Source organism: Betta splendens, chromosome 24 (genome assembly GCF_900634795.4).
Source record: "Betta splendens chromosome 24, fBetSpl5.4, whole genome shotgun sequence".
Taxonomy (NCBI): Eukaryota; Metazoa; Chordata; class Actinopteri; order Anabantiformes; family Osphronemidae; genus Betta; species Betta splendens.
In genome coordinates this window covers 7781195-7798627 of record NC_040901.2, presented here as the reverse complement: position 1 = coordinate 7798627, position 17433 = coordinate 7781195, and the positions used below count along the sequence as shown (strand labels likewise).

The 17433-nt window shown below is 45.0% G+C and overlaps 1 protein-coding gene across 2 annotated transcripts in view; it reads left to right on the top strand.

Annotated features, from left to right (window-relative positions):
* The window catches only part of nbas (NBAS subunit of NRZ tethering complex), a 93672-nt gene that overhangs the window by 14560 nt on the left and 61679 nt on the right, over positions 1-17433 (top strand). For both annotated transcript variants that reach the window (XM_029141477.3, XM_029141476.3), the window contains exons 16-26: positions 2183-2308; positions 2578-2729; positions 2822-2959; positions 6052-6130; positions 7457-7561; positions 7895-8031; positions 10282-10368; positions 10850-11003; positions 13844-14029; positions 15415-15588; positions 15960-16093. In XM_029141477.3, the coding sequence (XP_028997310.1) occupies positions 2183-2308; positions 2578-2729; positions 2822-2959; positions 6052-6130; positions 7457-7561; positions 7895-8031; positions 10282-10368; positions 10850-11003; positions 13844-14029; positions 15415-15588; positions 15960-16093 (1472 nt within the window). The remainder of the gene's footprint in view (positions 1-2182; positions 2309-2577; positions 2730-2821; positions 2960-6051; positions 6131-7456; positions 7562-7894; positions 8032-10281; positions 10369-10849; positions 11004-13843; positions 14030-15414; positions 15589-15959; positions 16094-17433) is intronic.

Genomic DNA, 17433 nt, shown 5'->3' with positions numbered 1-17433 from the left:
TTTTCGCTGCCGTTTACTTATTCATTGCGGTACACACAACAAAATCATTATGTGCTTAGGCGACAAAAGCTTCCGTCAGTGCTCGTGCCGGAATAGTTTTCTTGTTTCCATTTGAATGTTCCTTTAGCTCAGCAATCTAAACAACAATTCCAGTGCTGACACGCGGTTCTCCTTCCCACGCTTATAAATTTATTCCCACAAAAGCACTGATATTACCTGTTTTGTATTTTCAAAGCTGCTCCATTCTTAATTACACCAGACCTCTTTTTTGTTTTGAAGCCTCCCTTCCACTCACACTGACTGATGAGTCACAGAATGATTTCTGGCAATAGGGGGAGGAATCTAAGAGCAGTTGTCAATTGTCTTCACCGGTGGGTTCACATTTACCGTAAAACTCCTGTTTATCACCAGCTGATGACTGTTATATACCTGTTTGGTTGTTGACAGAATTATGAAAAGCTCATCTGAAAGTATTTGTGACACAAAAAAAAAAAAAATCCAGTGCCAGCTCAGGGACGTGCTATTGTTATGTTGGATCAGCTCCAAAGTTTCGCTCTAGAGCAATGAGCACGGAAAGATGTGCAGGCTGCTTTAAGGCCTTTTTCTCAGTCCCTCGGGTTCCTCTGAAATGCTAATTGCTGCATTAGAAATATGACTGGTATTGCGTCTCCTTACAAATTGTGGTAAAGACAACAACACGCTCCATCACGAGGCACAGTGAGTATCAGCACTCAGCGCTCCAGAGTTCGAGCTCGGTTCATCAGTCAATTTTATGACCTATCATCTACTGCCTTCTTCATCATTGTCATCATCATTAGAAGCCATTAGTCATCACCATCAATCCTGAGACGTGGAGACTTACATAGTAGTAGATCATTATTGTCTGTTTGTGCACTTGGTACCTGCGGCACTTCCCCAGCTGCTGCTGCTGCTCTTCTGTGTTTGACACATGCTATCATGTGTGTGAGGGCGTCCACGCATGCATGCGTGTTTGATTAATAGCGCGTGTCAGCGCCTGCATATGCTTGTGTTACAGTAGATGTGTTGGGTCTGACTTTTCCACGCCACACCGTGTCGTTCAGCGGCCCGATCCCTCCTCCTGAGTCACCTCAGTCAAAGCTCGCAGTCCGTTACGCTGCCGCCGCGCTGCAAGGAGTCATTCCAGGTTGTTTCCTCGAGCCAGCCTCTTCAAGTGTTGTCGATGATGCGCCGGGTGGCGTAACCCTGGCTGTATGAGTAGCACACTGGCAGGGCTGCTAACAGTTTTATTAGTTGAATCCAGAGAGAGACGGAAGCAGTTTTTGATGTCCTCCTACGTGAGGTTTAACTGTGTGGGGTTCTTATTGCCCTCGAGGAACCGCAGTCTGGCTAATGTGTTGCTTTGTACTCCTACACACACGGAGACGAATACCCAGGGTGTGTGTGTGTGGTTGTAGTGTGCTTGTGCACTTTCACACTCATTCTGTGGCACGATAGACCACGAGCCCATTTTTAATGCATTTATTACATTTGCAGCGTGATGCTGTTGTTGTTCTCATTTTATTCAGTGTTGACCAAATGTTACAGCAGCGTTTCAACACATTAAATTAGACGGCGCTAACTAACATCACCTAATCAGGATGTTGGTGAACACTTCGTCTGAGTGCATGCAAACAGTGTCATAAATGGCGGAGCGTTGAGCACTGCCCAAATATTTTACCCCCCCCCCCCCCCCCCCCCCCCCCAGCCTTTTCTCCTTATTCCTCTCTAGCAGACCTATTCACACTGATGCTGCACAGATTGAAATCTACATGTTCTACTGGTCCTTTTAGTTTTCTTCAGAACAGACATTAATTATGATAAATAACTGGGCTGTTTTTGTTTCCCATAGATTTGCTTTGAGTACAATAAGATTCTAATTAATTTAATTTATTTGTTAATATAATTATGTTTTGGGAGCTCTGCATGGAAATTAAATGCATAATATGCCCTTGAGATGATTATTGCATTAAAAAGTAGACACAGACGTCGAATTATAAATACATTGTTATGCAGTTGTGTGTTTTTTTCGCCCACATCGCTCAGAAAACTGATTGTGCTATGTAATTAGAGTAATTGTTAAATCAATTCAAGCTTCTTGTAACATCCATAGGAACATTCATCTGAAGGTAAAAAGGCAGAAACCTTCTGATATGTTTCACAGATCGACAATGAGGAATACGGTGAAGCCCTGTCTCTCGCCCAGGCTTATAACCTGGACTCCGACCTGGTCTACCAGAGGCAGTGGAGGAAGAGCACTGTCAGCCATGCGTCAATACAGGACTACCTGGTAAGAGGTGGAAGAAGTGAGGAGGAGATGTGGTTATTAAGAGGGAGTCTGATGTTTGGTATTCCTCGCAGTAGATCTGGTAGGAAAAATAAAATACGAGTGGGTGAGTGAGAAGAGTACATGCTTAAGGGAAGTGCAACCCCCTTAACTCTGTTTCATCATTTTTTTTTTTTTTTTTTTTTTTGCCAGTTTCTTTTCACACCCGCCCCTCCCTCTGTCATTTCTCCTGAACTTTCACACTTTCTGTTTACTCCCTATGTCCCATCCAGAGTAAGATCCGCAAGCGCTCGTGGGTGCTGCACGAGTGTGTGGAACGCGTCCCAGAGAATGTGGACGCAGCCAAGGAGCTGCTTCAGTACGGACTGAAGGGAACCGACCTCGAGGCTCTCCTGGCTATAGGAAACGGCGAGGACGGGGGCCGGTAGGGCCACGCCAGCACTACACAACCAGCGTTTTCCTGGGGCTCACTCTGCCTGCCTCACTTCATGCATCCACACTCTCGCCATGTTCTAGGTTCATCATGCCTGGCGACGTCGACCTGGACGACCAACCTTACGAGGACCTCCTGTCGGTCGATGAGGAGGTGGAGAGGAAGATGGAGCGGGAGACCAGGAAGAGACAGGAACTGCTCGCCAAAGTTGACTTCAGCAGGTAAAATGCACGGACTGATTCAAGTGTTTTGAAAGTGCTGCACGGAGAAGAGAGAATGCATTCAAGCGCAATCAACAGCCCTGACTGGTGGGTAAAACAGATTATTATTCAGCTTGAGTATCCAGGCTCCTTTAGCATTAACTGAATTGTTGGTGCAACTTTTCAAAGCCTGCGTCTGAAATGTTTTCTTTTCGCTGCGTAATAGTCCTTTTGAGGTGCTCGCAACTTTTAAGTGGAATAACTAAAACGCTATTATTATTCAGCAGCACCTAAGGAAGGTGCTCAGTGGGCAGAGAAACCCCAGTGAGGGGAATCTGACGTTCACCAGTGTGCAGACTGGACCTAGCTAGTTTCAAATACAGCAACTGCGCTGGTGATGCATTGAAAGGTGTCATTGAAGCGTAAGCGTTTGAGATACAAAGAAATCATGAGAAATAAACCCTGAAAATTAAACTCTGATGATTTGATTAGGTCACACTCCTGAGAGGGGATCATAAAGGCAGGGACATTAATGAGGATGAGGGATAGAGGGAGATTAGTGGGTAATCTACTGGAGGTAATTTATGCCTTTGTTGTCGAGCGCCCAGGGAAAGATTAATGAAAAACCCTTTAGCGATCACTAATAACCTCCCGTACACTTACGCACACACGCACATGTTACCTCGCAACGTTTTTAAGCTCAAGTGCTTAATCTACACATATTACACACGTGTCAAAACGTGGCTAAATATAAACAGGGAAATATGCCGGCGCTCAAATGAAGGATGCCCATTAAAAATGCATATCATTGTGTTTATGCAAGCGAGCGTTACCGTTATTTCAAGCTTCAGTAGCGTGATTGTGCCGTCGCTATTGTTCTCTTCACATCAGGTGTTTAACCGGCGTGCCTCCGGTCTGCATACGGATGAGAATGAGGAGAAACGGCGCAATATTAATCCTTTTGTAATATCTGCCACTCAGTCCCTTGTTTGTTTGTGTTTTTTTTTTTTTGTCCTCGTTCCGTTCAGCTTTCGGTTTAGTTTATTATGTAATAAAACATTTAGCTTCTTCTCAGAATCGTAGTCCACTGTAGATAAGGAGAAGAATGGGGGAGAAACAGACGATATAGGAGTGAGTACGGAAGGAAATCGATAATTTGCAAACATTAAAGAAGCCATTCCATTAAATCGTCAGTGAGTTACTTTCTTTACGCGTCGGGTTCTACCTTTTAGACAGGCTGTTTTCCAGGGAGCTCACAACCTGCACTTCTGTGCGTTTGGGTGCAGTGAAGACCCTCGCTAATAGATCTAACCACGTTGTCTCCAGGCCCGCAGCCAAAAGCGTGAGACAGATAATAATTCTCTTAATTTCTTTTTAACTACACCACCATTATGGCGATGGCGTTCTATCGATCACGGTGCAGTGCTCTCGTGTGCTGATCAGGGTTTTAACCACCGTGGTTCCCCTTCGTGTTGCGTGATCTGTAACTTTGTATTGATTAAAGCTGCCGCTGTTGTCAACAAACACCTGTATTAACCTTTTATCTTTTTGTATTGTGGGTCATTACGTGCAGATTTGCAATAGATGCAAGTGTCCTGGGCCGTTACTTTCCTTTGTCCCTTTATATGTACCTGCGTTTATCAGTGAAATGCTGGAGGTCGACACAGTATTCTTGTTACTGTGCAGCAGACAGTATATTGTAGACAATGTTTGCACCACCTTGAGCTACCCAGACATGCCACATAATGTAAAATACAGACTTCCCCAGGGCTTGTTATTGCTTTTTTTTATTTCTTACTCATAAGTGTTGTTTGTCTTCAAAAAGTGTCTTCAAAAAGCACTGTTGTGGCCGCATGCAGATACTTTCGTTCTATCGTTTGTCGTCTGTCTGCATAATAAAGTATAATTCACAATCCGCCAAGGGCCATTGTGTCTGCTGCTCTGTCTCGCTGCATGCAGCAGGAAGATGGACAGCACTGCAGTTGTGCTGTTTGTGTGTGAATGCGAGCATAGCATAGTGAGAGAGAGAGTTTGAAGGGGAGCCTGTGCATTGTGCTACAAGGTATGTTCTTATCTGATCTGATTCAGACCTCAATCAGAAGTCTCATTTTCTCATTTGCTCCAGCATTGGTTGATCGTGAGTGTGTGTGTGTGTGTGTGTGTGTGTGTGTGTGTGTGTGTGCGCGCCCGCATTGCACATGAATGCTTTGATGTGGCGTCCATGTGCACGTGAGGGCCTGAGCTGAAGTGTCTGTTTATGCAGTTCAATTTTATCCCTTGCACGGCGTCATAATCGCTTTCATCACACGCACCGTGTGCGTGCATGCGTGCGTGCGTGCGTCCATTGGCCCCTTTTATGCATTTCAATCTCTGTCCACTGACGGCCCATTCAGGGTGTCTGTGCAGAAATGGAGGCGCGATGCCATCAGACTTGGAAATGTGAGATGCACACACACACAACACATCTTGTCCAATAAACAGCTTTCCTCCCCGCTTCTCTCGCTCTGTCCCTCTACCTCCACGCGCTTCGCTTTCATCTGAAGAGGTAGAGTAAAGCAATAATTACCACTGGTACAAGTACTAAGCCGCCACTCTTTGATGTTGCTGAGAGTGTGTTGAGCCAGTGTTAATCTCTGTTAGTCTGTGTAGAGGAACCCTGATAGAGCCTGATGGAGCGTCCTGTAATGAGGGATTAGGGATTAAGGCGGTGGTGGAGAGGTCAGCTCCTCTGTGGTCACACTGCGGTTGATCTGGGGGAGAGCTCCACCTGGTCGGGTCGCGGCCTGGACATGCAGTGGACTGTTTATGAGCGTGTGGATTGCTCTGAAGTGGTTAGAAACCTTGTGCTTCTCTTCTGTTGCAAATAATTGAATTAAATGTTATGTATTTTATTATTAAATGACACTGAAGATAAATTTGATTATCACAGCCCAATTCATTGACTGCTGCATATTCCTAAACAACAACTGGTTAAACATGATTACTGTACTGCAGGTCTGGAGGGCAGGATGTCATGATCACCCGTCCAACCCCTCTTTCTTGAGGTCCCTGTGAGTAAGACACAGCACAGTGGCAGTTGATTGATTTTTTTTTTATGCCTTTTGCTGGTTTAGACTGACTCTGGAGCAGAAGGAGCTGTGTCGGAGCCGACTTAAGCTGCTGTCCTACCTGGACCGCCTGGCCACGTATGAGGTAACGATACACACTCACTGTTGTCGTCCTGTTGGTCAGTTTAGAAGCCATATCAACATATAAACTTACAACCGATGCGCTGAAACATTTTTTTTAGTATATGTATCCCTAATATTAGTATATAGTATGTATAATACTAATATGTGTTGATTGGTCCAGTTTCATGCTTGAAACAAAGCTGGTGAGGTTTTCACGCTTCCCTGACACCTCACTGGAAGCTGAAGGGGTTTGAATAACACTAAATAGGCATTTAACTCCAAAACATATACTATTAGTTTGAGGACTTTTATGCGGCCGGCACCGATTTTTTATTTTTTTATTTTTATTTATTTATTTTTTTATTCCTTTCTCGTTTTACACCCAAAGCACAGCTGGTTGTCTCGTCTGTTTTTTTTAATGGATATTCTCTCTTCTAATTTCTTTTGAAATATTAAAAAGGTTGGAAAAGACGCTGATGCGTGCGGCATTTTAAGCTCCAACAGAACAGCGTGGCAGTCTTCTCTCTCAGAGACGAGGTGTGATGCTCAGACACCAGAGAATAGAGATCCAGTGTCACACTACGCAGCACTGACGCCCTTTATGGGATCTTTTGACTCCGGCATCTGCTTAACAGCCTTAAACAGTCATTTTCGATCCACATGAATATGGTTAACATGAATCTCCCTCATCCATGATGAATCGCAGGGCCATATTTTCCGATCTGCTACAGAGGACAGATGATTTTTTTCCGACTCATGCAGAATAACGCCTCTCTCTTTGTGGTAACTGCAGCACTCGTCTGATTCCTTTTTTGCCTCGATCTATTTTCTCTGGCTGTCTATGAATGTGACATTAGGAGTTTTATCATCCCGACTTGGGCTGGCTCTGTCCACGTTTGGCCCATTCAAAGGCTATCCATCAGATACACACACACACACACACACACACACACACACACACACACACACACACACAGGCATAAATATGCCACAGATACTTTATATACGCAGACACACATAAATCCCTCTGAGCCAAAGGCCAAGACAACAAATGTTCCCTCCTGACACTGGTGTGCAGACATTTACTCACACACTTGCCTTCCTCAAATGACTTGAACTAAAGAGGATCTCTATGTTTGAAAGTTAAATAGCAGCTCTGTTGACTTTGCTTTCATGCATCAATTTGCCAAATGCTCCTTTTCTGTTGGGCGCCCTTCTTATTTAGAATTAATCTCCTGCAGTTTTCACTTGAAATATAAATATGCAATGCACAAATTTCCTCCTTGAAGTCGATCTTTCTTCATCCTGCGTCCTCCTCTCCCTCCTTTTTTTCGGTCGCTCCCACCAGGAGATACTCGGCGGCCCTCATGCAGCGGAGCAGAAATATGATGCGGAGTTCTTCAAGAAGTTCCGCAGTCAAAATATTGTACTGTCAGCGAGAAACTACGCCCGGGTAACATGCACTTCATTCAACATCTCTCTTCATATTCATTCGTGGTTGCAATGTTAAGTTTTGATTGCTTTGGAGTTTGAATTTGACTTTGTGTGACGGTTTGAAGATCGTTGTTTGTGCTGCTGCGTGTTTCTATACTTTAGATGACTGTTCTTGACAATCAAAGGATTCAATTCATTTTCATAGATTTTCTACATATGGATCTATTCTATAGAATATTTCAAATCAATTTAATATCAATTTGCAACACAGCTTCGTGCTTTTTGTTTGATTTCCAGTTAAATCAGTCAAGGGAAGTTTCTCATTGTAGATCCCACAACTGTTTTCCCACAGGAGAGTAACGTGCAGGCTCTGGACATCCTGTTCACGTACCACGGAGCTGAACTCCTCCAGCATCGCCTGGCGCTCCTTTACAACTTCCCAGAAACTACCTCCCCTCACGAATACACCATCCTGCTGCCTGAAGCCTGGTGAGCCACACGCATATACACACACGCACACATATATACACACGTTAATATTTTAAAAATCTGTTTTAGGTTGACGCACAGCAACAAGTTGATGTTTTCACGTCACAGTGCCTCAGGGGGCCACCTTTTTCATTCTGCAGGTTCAAAATGAACATGTCAAGGAACTATTCAAACAAAAAAAAACACCCAGTGTGTTTGATCAGTCACTGACAAGAGGCTGAGATTGTTATTTTTTTTTTTAAATTTCAAGTACACATCAGCAGCTTTATGTAATCAATACTGTAATTTATGCCCCGGTGTGGAACAAAAAGAATCCATTAAGGTTTACGGATGTGGGCACACTGGCACTAATTATGAAAGCACTTAAAGTAGTTGAAAAATGCTTTTCTCCATATGTGAATAGCTAATCACAGTTTAAAATGCCATTTCAGGAACATTACAATCTAAATGGCAGAACAATCAGGAATGTTGATGGCTTGTACAGTAGGATACATAATGTTCACACGGTGATGGTGTCTCTTAGGGCTGCTTACGGTACCTTACCATCTACTAAGCCTCAACCCAACGGAACAAGGCTCACAGACATCGTAGGACTAAATCTAATGACAAACTGTTCCAGGCTTCTTTTCTGATCTGCGGAATAAAAGTCAGAATCTCAAGTTTCACTGAAGTTGCTTCACTGATGAGTGGAGTCTTTCATCTACAGACTTCATTTTTTCCTCTCCCATCGCCTCCACCCCTTCAAACGCCACGCTCGTGCACGTTATGCAACGAGACAGAAGGCCGCCGGAGCTAAAAGATACGCCGTGTAGCAATAACCGCTCCTCAAAGTGCCTCCCAACTGCTCTTCTTCGGAGCCGTGTTGGAGTTTGTATGGAGGTCAGGTGGCTGTGGCTCTGCAGTGAGCATCCATCACGGCTCCGCCGCTGTGGGGCAGTTTCCTATTTTTCCCAGCCTGCGAGCGCCAACTGCTGCTCCGACGGCGCGCGCTCCTCCGCTGCAGCAGACGGGGCTGAGTCACGCCATCTGCTTGGAGCTCGCTTGCTGTATAATATCTAGAAAAGGGGAAACGTATCTGTAATATTGAACAGGTCTGTGAATGGACGTCTATATACAGTACACAGCGTCTGAGGAGATACGGGCACGGTCGAGAGGCTTCTTCGCTGCTTCCCTGCCTCTTATTGGTTGACGTAACGTAGATTAAGGGAGCAGACGTGGAATAATTCACCCCTAACACTGACATCTGAGCGCTCGCATCTGTATTTTACCCCCCACCCTTCACCTGGCTGTCTGTATAAGGAACGAGAAGCAGCGATGCAGGAGCGTTTTAGCAGAATAACTGGGACTTCTCCATCCCTGTCCTGCCTCTATTAAAATAAACCTAATGGATGAGCCTGTGCCCCTTTTGCTTGCGCCCTCCCATAAATTAGATCACCTACTCAGACACTTCTTATGTACTCTGTGATTGGCTGCGATTTATGGCCGCGTTGAAAACTGCTGCAGCGCACGTGCTGCCGGCCTTTAACTGCACCAAAGCTGCAGATGATTTGTAGCCCGCGCTCCCTCCCCCAGTCACACGGCAGCGCTACACATTTCCCAGTGTACAGACAAACAGATAACAAGGAGAAATACATGGCTCCGGGAATAAGAGATAAAAGGGCGTCTGCTCACCTCTTGTCTCCGCGCGCGCGTGCGGACGCGTTCATATACGTCGCCGAGCGTGTATCTAAATGTCGGAGTCTTGTCAGCGTCGACATAACGGTTACAGAGGTTGCGGAGTCATTCTTCACTTTCTTTGTGCGTTCCCCATTTATCTTCCTCAGACTTGTCACACTCAAGAAGGCCAGGAAACTGTTTTTAGAGGCGGCGTCCTCACTATTTACAACCCAGGCACGACTCGGGCTCTTTGTGAAAACTCTTTGACTTGTTTATTGTTGTGTTTGTGTTTTTTTTTTTTTTTTTTTTTCACCTCACCTGTTTCTTCTCTTTATTAAGCTCTGCCGTTCCCATTTGCCGTATGTTCCCGCTTCTCACCTGAGTTTTTCTCTAGTTTACGCCCATGTTTGGTTTGAAACCATAAATGTCTTTGCTGATTTAAGTGCCGTTTTCTAGGCGGTTGAGTGACTCTGGGCGAGTGATTGCTCTCTATTTGTAAAGTTTCTCCTGACTTTTTCCACATTCTCTACCTCCCTTTCTCCTTGACTTCTTTCCATTCATTTATTCCATTCTCTGCCTTTTTGTCCTGCCCAGTCCGGACGAGGGAGGCGAGCTGGTGTTGATTCCATGGGACGAGCAGAGGCACAGGGAGATGGACTGGTGCGAGGCCGCTGAGTGCAGGTGAGCCGCTAACATCACCCGCCGCTGCAAACTGCATTACAGCGCTGAGCATCACAAAACCCAACGGTCGGACAGTTCTGGAGTGAATACATTAGCATAAACGCTCTCTGTTCTCCTCCATCCAGGCCAGATGCTCATGTTGGCATCATTATGTGAAACAAAACATGACATCCTATTATCCAAATGTTAAACAGAACCATAACAAACTAATACCAAATCTTGTTGCCCTGCCAATTTATGCCAATTGCCTCCTTCTGTTTGGAGGCCAGCTTAATTTGCAATTTTATTTATTTATTTTAGCAAAGTCCTTTTTTCATTTCTCCTTTTTGTGTAGTGATCATATCAGTTGGCTCCAACAGTAAAAACGACTGAAGTTTTTCTGTTCTAGTGATGCCAGCGATACCCAGGACTGGCTACACAGACTCATCAGTTCAATGTAAACACCTTCTGACCCGCTTTTATTCCTTTAACTCTGTCTCAGAGCTGTGCTGGACCAGAGCCTGTTAGATGACGACAGCTTCCTGTACGAAGAGTCCCCAGAACTGCTGAGGTTTCGTACCGCGAACCCCCCCATCGAGCTGTTGACTGACTGGTACCAGAGCAGAGCCCAGGACGTGGACTCCTGCTCTAGACAGGTACTGTACAAACACTGACACTGACACTGGTTCTCCACCTTTCCAGTGTCAACAACTGCCTATAATTTATGCCCTTTCATTTTGAGCAAGTTGGTTTGTCCCATTTATTACACTTAGCTCCAACTTGGATAAATGACAATTTTAACAGGGATCCTTCAGTGTAATTGAAGGTTACAGCAGGGCAGCAGCTGAAAGAATTAATAGACACCAGACAATTGGGAAGGCAATTGTTGTGGCACACTTCTTTAGATTATTGGTGTAGAAAAATGTGATGAGCTGGATTCAGATTGCGAACGAGATGTTGCCAACCTCCATCAGTCAAGGTCACTTTGATCCTATCTGTGCCAGTCATTATCATATTGGCCATATGGACTTCTAATGAAGAGTAAGCTAAGCTTCTGTCAGGCGTGTTCTGTTGCTGTTACTGGAAAAATAGGACTTGATGGGACTTGTTTAGTGGAGTAATGGGTTGTAACCCACTGTCTCCACCCACACGATCCACACGGCTGCTTCGTCCCTCCATCAGAGGGATGGATCAAGTTTGTCACGGTGCTCTCTTTGTCTTTGTGAAAGTACTAACTAGGGTGCAGTCATATCGCTCCCCTTCATTTCTCCATTTCATCACTTCTGTGGGTATCAGGGGGCTGGAGGAGGAGAGATGTGGGGATGCGGCGCTCATCTTTTAAGACAACACCGTCTAGAGGAGAGTGTGTCGTGTACTGTACAGCTAATCTGTCTCTGTATTACTCCTCCAAAGAACAGACCTCTGTCCTTGCTGGGGGGATTTTAATGAAGAAATATTGAAATTGCAGCAGAATGTATTAAATAGATGTTTTGTGTTTTTTTTTATTACACCACAGTATGTGTAAACAAAGTTTATGTTAATCTTGCAGTATCACGCTGGCTCCCTCCTTCATTATCTCTCTTGTTCTTTTTTAATTAGACATCATCTCCTTTTGCACTCTTACACGTTACTCTTGGGGCCCTTTGGGAAGTCTGATGTCTCTCGCATTTTCTCACTTTCATGCAAACAAGTCAGAGACACTGATGAGAACAGCTCCGCAGCCATTTGCAGAGCTTTTTCCGTCCTTCCTGCCCCTTTTTGTGCTTTTTCGTCTCATTTGTTCTCTCTCGTTTGCACCCTCCTCCTGTCTCTCATCTGGCTGCGTTCATGCTTGGGAGAGTGTTTTAATGGAGGGAAAATGGGGTTTGATTAAAAGGAGCCGCATCGGAAGGATCTGCAGTGTTTTAAATCAGTCATAAGCAGCAGGAAGAGACGGCCTCAAATGGCAAGATTGAGAAGATAAGAGACAGACACGGTCGGGGAAATGGAAATGCTACAAAGAAAAGGATGAGAGGAGACAAGTGCTGGGCCAGTACCAGGTTCCTAGTTGGGTTAGAGTATGTAACAAACAGAAAGAGGGGAGGGCACCACTAACAGATGTGGTAAAAAAGGAAAGCAATCTCACGGAAAGAGCTGCCTGAGGGAAAGGAAATCACTGGTTTTAACGATGCACAAAGGTAGAAATAAAGGATTTTAAAAGCGGGCTGTTTGGAACGGTGTTGGCAAGAAAATGCACGAAAAGGAGGTGGCTTTAAAAAAAAATGAGAGCGAGGCAACGGGCCAGATGGAGTTCAAATTGAGGCCAGCCACAGTGACTGTTAGAGTTCTGTTAAGATGTGGCAAGAATGTGAAGAGGATGAAATATTGAGTAGAATTAAAGAGAAAGTGTGCGGCGGCGTTTTAGAGGGAGGACGGGGAGCGGACACAAAGGAGGATCGGGTTTAATTGGAAAATTACACTGAAGGGTTGGGGAAATCTTCTGGGGTGGCGCTGGAGCGCAGACAGGGGGATACGAGCGGTGTTACAGGGTGGAGAATGATGAGCGGGGGCATGGAGACGAGGTCATAATTAAAATGGGAGATTGTAACGTCTGCATTGTCTGCAGTTAGCTGGGAAATCTGTCTCTGGAGAGGAGGGAGGCGGGATCTTTATTCACAGTTAGATCAATAGGCGTTTCTCCCCTGTTGTGTCTGATTGCTCAGGCTCTGACTCCAGAACATCCGGGTTTTCTCTCCTGGCGTGTGTGTGTGCTTTACAAATATCCATAGTTGTAGTTGTTTATTTAACCATAGAAAAAAGAAAAAAGCTGAAGATGACAAGGTCGCTGCCGTTCTAGCCTCTACTTCCTCCCAGCGATCATCACTGGCGGCATCTGCCATTGATTGGCCGGCGTCTACAGGTGGCTGAGCATCGACTGGGTGCCTGTGATTCCAGCGTGTATCGGTGGTTGGGCTTTTATCGATCCGCCTCCTGGATGGTCTGGTGTTGTTCTTCAGTGTCGATTGATCGTTATTAATAAATAGGCCGATATTATTTGATTTTAAATTGCCGGGGATGCTGTTGTTTTTGTGAATGGGTCTGTAATAGCTGTTCAATACAATGACACGAAATGGACCTCTTTGGTCGCAGGCTCTGTCTATGTGTGTTCAGTGAAGTACAACAACACTACAAAGCCTCAGTGATGATGATTTAAACAATTATCACATACTGTAATGAAAATGTACCATTATAAGCTTCAAGACCTTTTGTACTGCTTATCGTTAACTGTGATCCTCAAATAACGGGGTCAACAGGACCCGTCAAATGAGCTTTAACAGAGTCTTGCTCATAATCGGTCTTTAAACGGAGATGAATCTTATATTACTGTGCCAATTCACGCTGAGCTATAAAACTAAATTATTTATAGGCTGTTGTTGTTATGCAGCACAGTGCCAGTCGCCCAGCAGTTGTGTTGTCACCGCTGCCCTGTTGATTGCCCCTTCGCTCTGTCCATCAGGTGGACTGCGCCCTGGCGCTGGTCCGTCTGGGGAGGGAGCGGGAGATCCCGGCGCTGGAGGTCCTGTGCGACGACTTGATCACCATGGAAACGCTCGTGTACGAGACGTCGTGCGAATTGAGCCTGACGCTGAAAGATCTGCAGCAGTTAAGCAACATCGACAAGCTCCGCCTTCTCATGAAAAACGTGAGTGGCCGATTTTGGATTTCAGCTGTTAACATTGATATATTACATTCACTGACTGATGTCTTTATAAAATTCCCTTAAACCTGATTAAAATTACATTTTCTGTGTTCAGTGTTCTAAATTTTTTTTTTGTATTAAGTTTGGCTCAGTTTCATCCAAATCCTTTTTTGGATGAATTAATAGACTATTAATCTCCTGAACCTGCTATTAACATGTTTGTTGTGATAATGTGAGTCTTTGTCATTTGAAACACAAACTTTCCACCCAACACCAGCGCGATCAAGGCCAGTGTGTAGCAGGTACTGTGTTCACACCTCCTCAGAGTACATCATATGAGCTGTCCTCTTGTTTGTGGCTAATAAGTGCCAGATTTAGCCTGTGAGAGACGCTGCCAGTGGGATCTGCCATGCAGGCAGGCGGCCAGTGAAAACGTTGTTGACTGCACTAACACATGCTGTTTGACTGGTTCTCCCTGTGGGCACCGTGTGTGTGTGTGTGTGTGTGTGTGTGTGTGTGTGTGTGTGTGTGTGTGTGTGTGTGTGTGTGTGTGTGTGTGTGTGTGTGTGTGTGTGTGTGTGTGTGTGTGTGTGTGTGTGTGTGTGTGTGTGTGTGTGTGTGTGTGTTTACCGAACTCTTCTAGATTAAGTCTGCCTCCTTGCTCTACCACGTCTCTGATAAAGAAAGACATCAGAGACTGGCAAAATAAAATGTTGGTGTGTGGGCGTGTGACTTTGCATTTAGCGTCTGGATATTTTTTTATTTTTTAAAAAAAAAACACCTCATTTTTCCTGTGGCTGCTCTCTTATCTCCGTTTCTTGAGTCAGAGCTGTCGCGAGGGTGGATGTGAGGCCCCGCACGAACTTGACACGCATCTACACAAGTCGCACCATAGCCCACATGCTGCAGATATCATAGTTCAAGTTTAGGCTTCGTTGCACATCAAGATTTAATGCAAATCCAGTTAAAAGCGCTTAGTAGTGTTCCAAAAAAAACTCCAGCTAAATGGATAAATCTTTATATGAATCTGGCACATAACTTGTAGGCTGACTTCAAACTTCTAAAGCTGACTCACTTTAGCAAACCAAAATATAACTAGGGCAAGAAGTGGAAAATCATACTGCACAACAATCTAATATTATATTTCATAAATCTACTGATTATTAAATCTATAAACATCCTTCTCTTTATTGTGCTTGAGCTGATAACAGTAATTAGAATCACCTTAGATACTACTGTAGTAGGTAATTACTTGTTTCTAAATATGGACAATAAAGTAGTGGATATATTGCCTTGAGCTGACCTCACTAGTGGATGTGTATATTTCTTGTTCACATCATTTTTTATTTTTATTTTTTTTAACAAGCTACATGCCTTTTTCTTACCAGTCGACAAAGGAGCGCTATGTGAAAGACGCCTTTCAGTGGATGGTGCCGTTTCTTCACCGATGCGAGGGCCAGAAAGAAGGCGCTGCCAAGTCTCTGCTCAGAGAGTACCTGGTCAGCCTGGCGCAGCAAGACCTCACCTTGCCCCTCATCATCTTCCAGCACTCCAAACCAGACGCAAGTATCCACCCACGCGAGCAGTGTGGAGGGTCGGACGGGCACACACACACACACACACACACACACACACACACACACACACACACACACACACACACACACACACACACACACACACACACACGGTGTATTTGTGCTATGTCAGGGCCAAAGCAGTGGCCCTGTGCTGTAAATGTTATATTTATGACCCCATTAGGGCAGAGGCAAGGCCAGGTCTCCTGGCTATTAGAAAACATGCTGCGCACACACACGAGCACTCAAAGGGGAGAAAATACTCTGTGGGACACAGCACATCAGTGTGTTTGTATAGCAGCACCACCAGGTTAGTCACTGATGCACTGATGCTTACTTCCTCTCCTCGTCTCCAGTGCCAGCAGAAGATCGTTGGGGACCCAGACCAGCTGATGGTGGTTGCCCTGGAGTGCATCTACAGCTGCGAGAGAGATGACCAGCTCAGTCTCTGTTATGACATCCTGGAGTGTCTGCCGCAGAGGGGCTACGGGTCAGACAGACAGACAGACAGACAGACAGACAGACAGACAGACAGACAGACACACACATAGACACACACACACACCACACCCCTCCAACTCCTCCCATGCCTTCTTTTCCATCTACCTCTCCTCTTCACCCCTCTGCTGGGATCCATCAATAAGCCTAACTACCACCTCTGTTTCCCTCTCCTCTCCCATTGAGCCTTTCTTTACCATTTCCTCGTCCCTGTCTTTCATGTCTAAATCTCACTCGCAGGGACCATCCGTTAGCCTAACTACAGTCTGTACAGTAGTTTCTACTCACACTATTGCGTGTACTTACGGGTTTTCGCTCATTTCCTCTGCAAGATGCTTTATTTCATGTGGACAGAGGCCGGTCCTTTACTGTAACTCTCTCATGAGGCCTGTGGTGCATGTTAAGGAGAGTGAAGCATAGGAAAAATCAAGTGAACAAAAAGGAAATTGTGTGTGTGTGTGTGTGTGTGGGGGGGGGCTAATTTAAATGACTCATTTTTAGCTGGACTATCCTTCCCGTGTGCTCCCTAATTGGAATACTGAATTACTACTATAATGAATTCTTAGTGTCTCCTGGCTCCCATGAAACCAAAGGTTTCTTTTACCCTTTTGAACTGGCTCTCGGAGCTCGAGTTACAGTAGCTGTGCTGTGATCATTTCCACCACACTCACTGCAGGGATAACTTATTTGTCATACTTTTCTCAACCATGATTTGCCACATTGTCTAACCACTAACTACATGTAACCACTATTAAAGCATTGCTGGTTCTGAAAGACGTTGTAGGTACAGTATCTAGGAACTGAACTTGTACACATTATTTTTGACATTAGGATTGTGACTTCCTGTTGTACCCAACGGAAAGTCCTGCTGCACACATTCTCCTTGGGTGCAGCGCTGCATGGTACTGTAGAAACCTTAGATGTCGGAATGAAAGCACCAGCCTTGATCTGCTTCACATTCTTTTGAAGTGTTGGGGAAGATAAAGAGCTTCTTGGTGACAAATGCGGGCGCGGAGTCAGACAAAGGAGCAGAGGTGGACATGTGGTCAAACGCTTTCAGTGTTCTGATTCAATCCAAGAACAGAGGTGCAGTTTATCTCACTGAGCGCCTTTTAAAGACTCTGTGTGGCGGTGTGTGTGTAACGTTTGGTGGGATCACAGTGGCAAATATGTCACCGGTTGAAACCGGCCGTGGCACCAAAGGAGACGGAGAGTGAAAAATTCCTGGTTACCAGGATGCATACTGGTAATTTAATACGGAACTCACACGGTTAAGCTCATTAACTACTGCTGCTTTAATAAGAGGGTATTAAAATACCTCTGCCTTTCTTA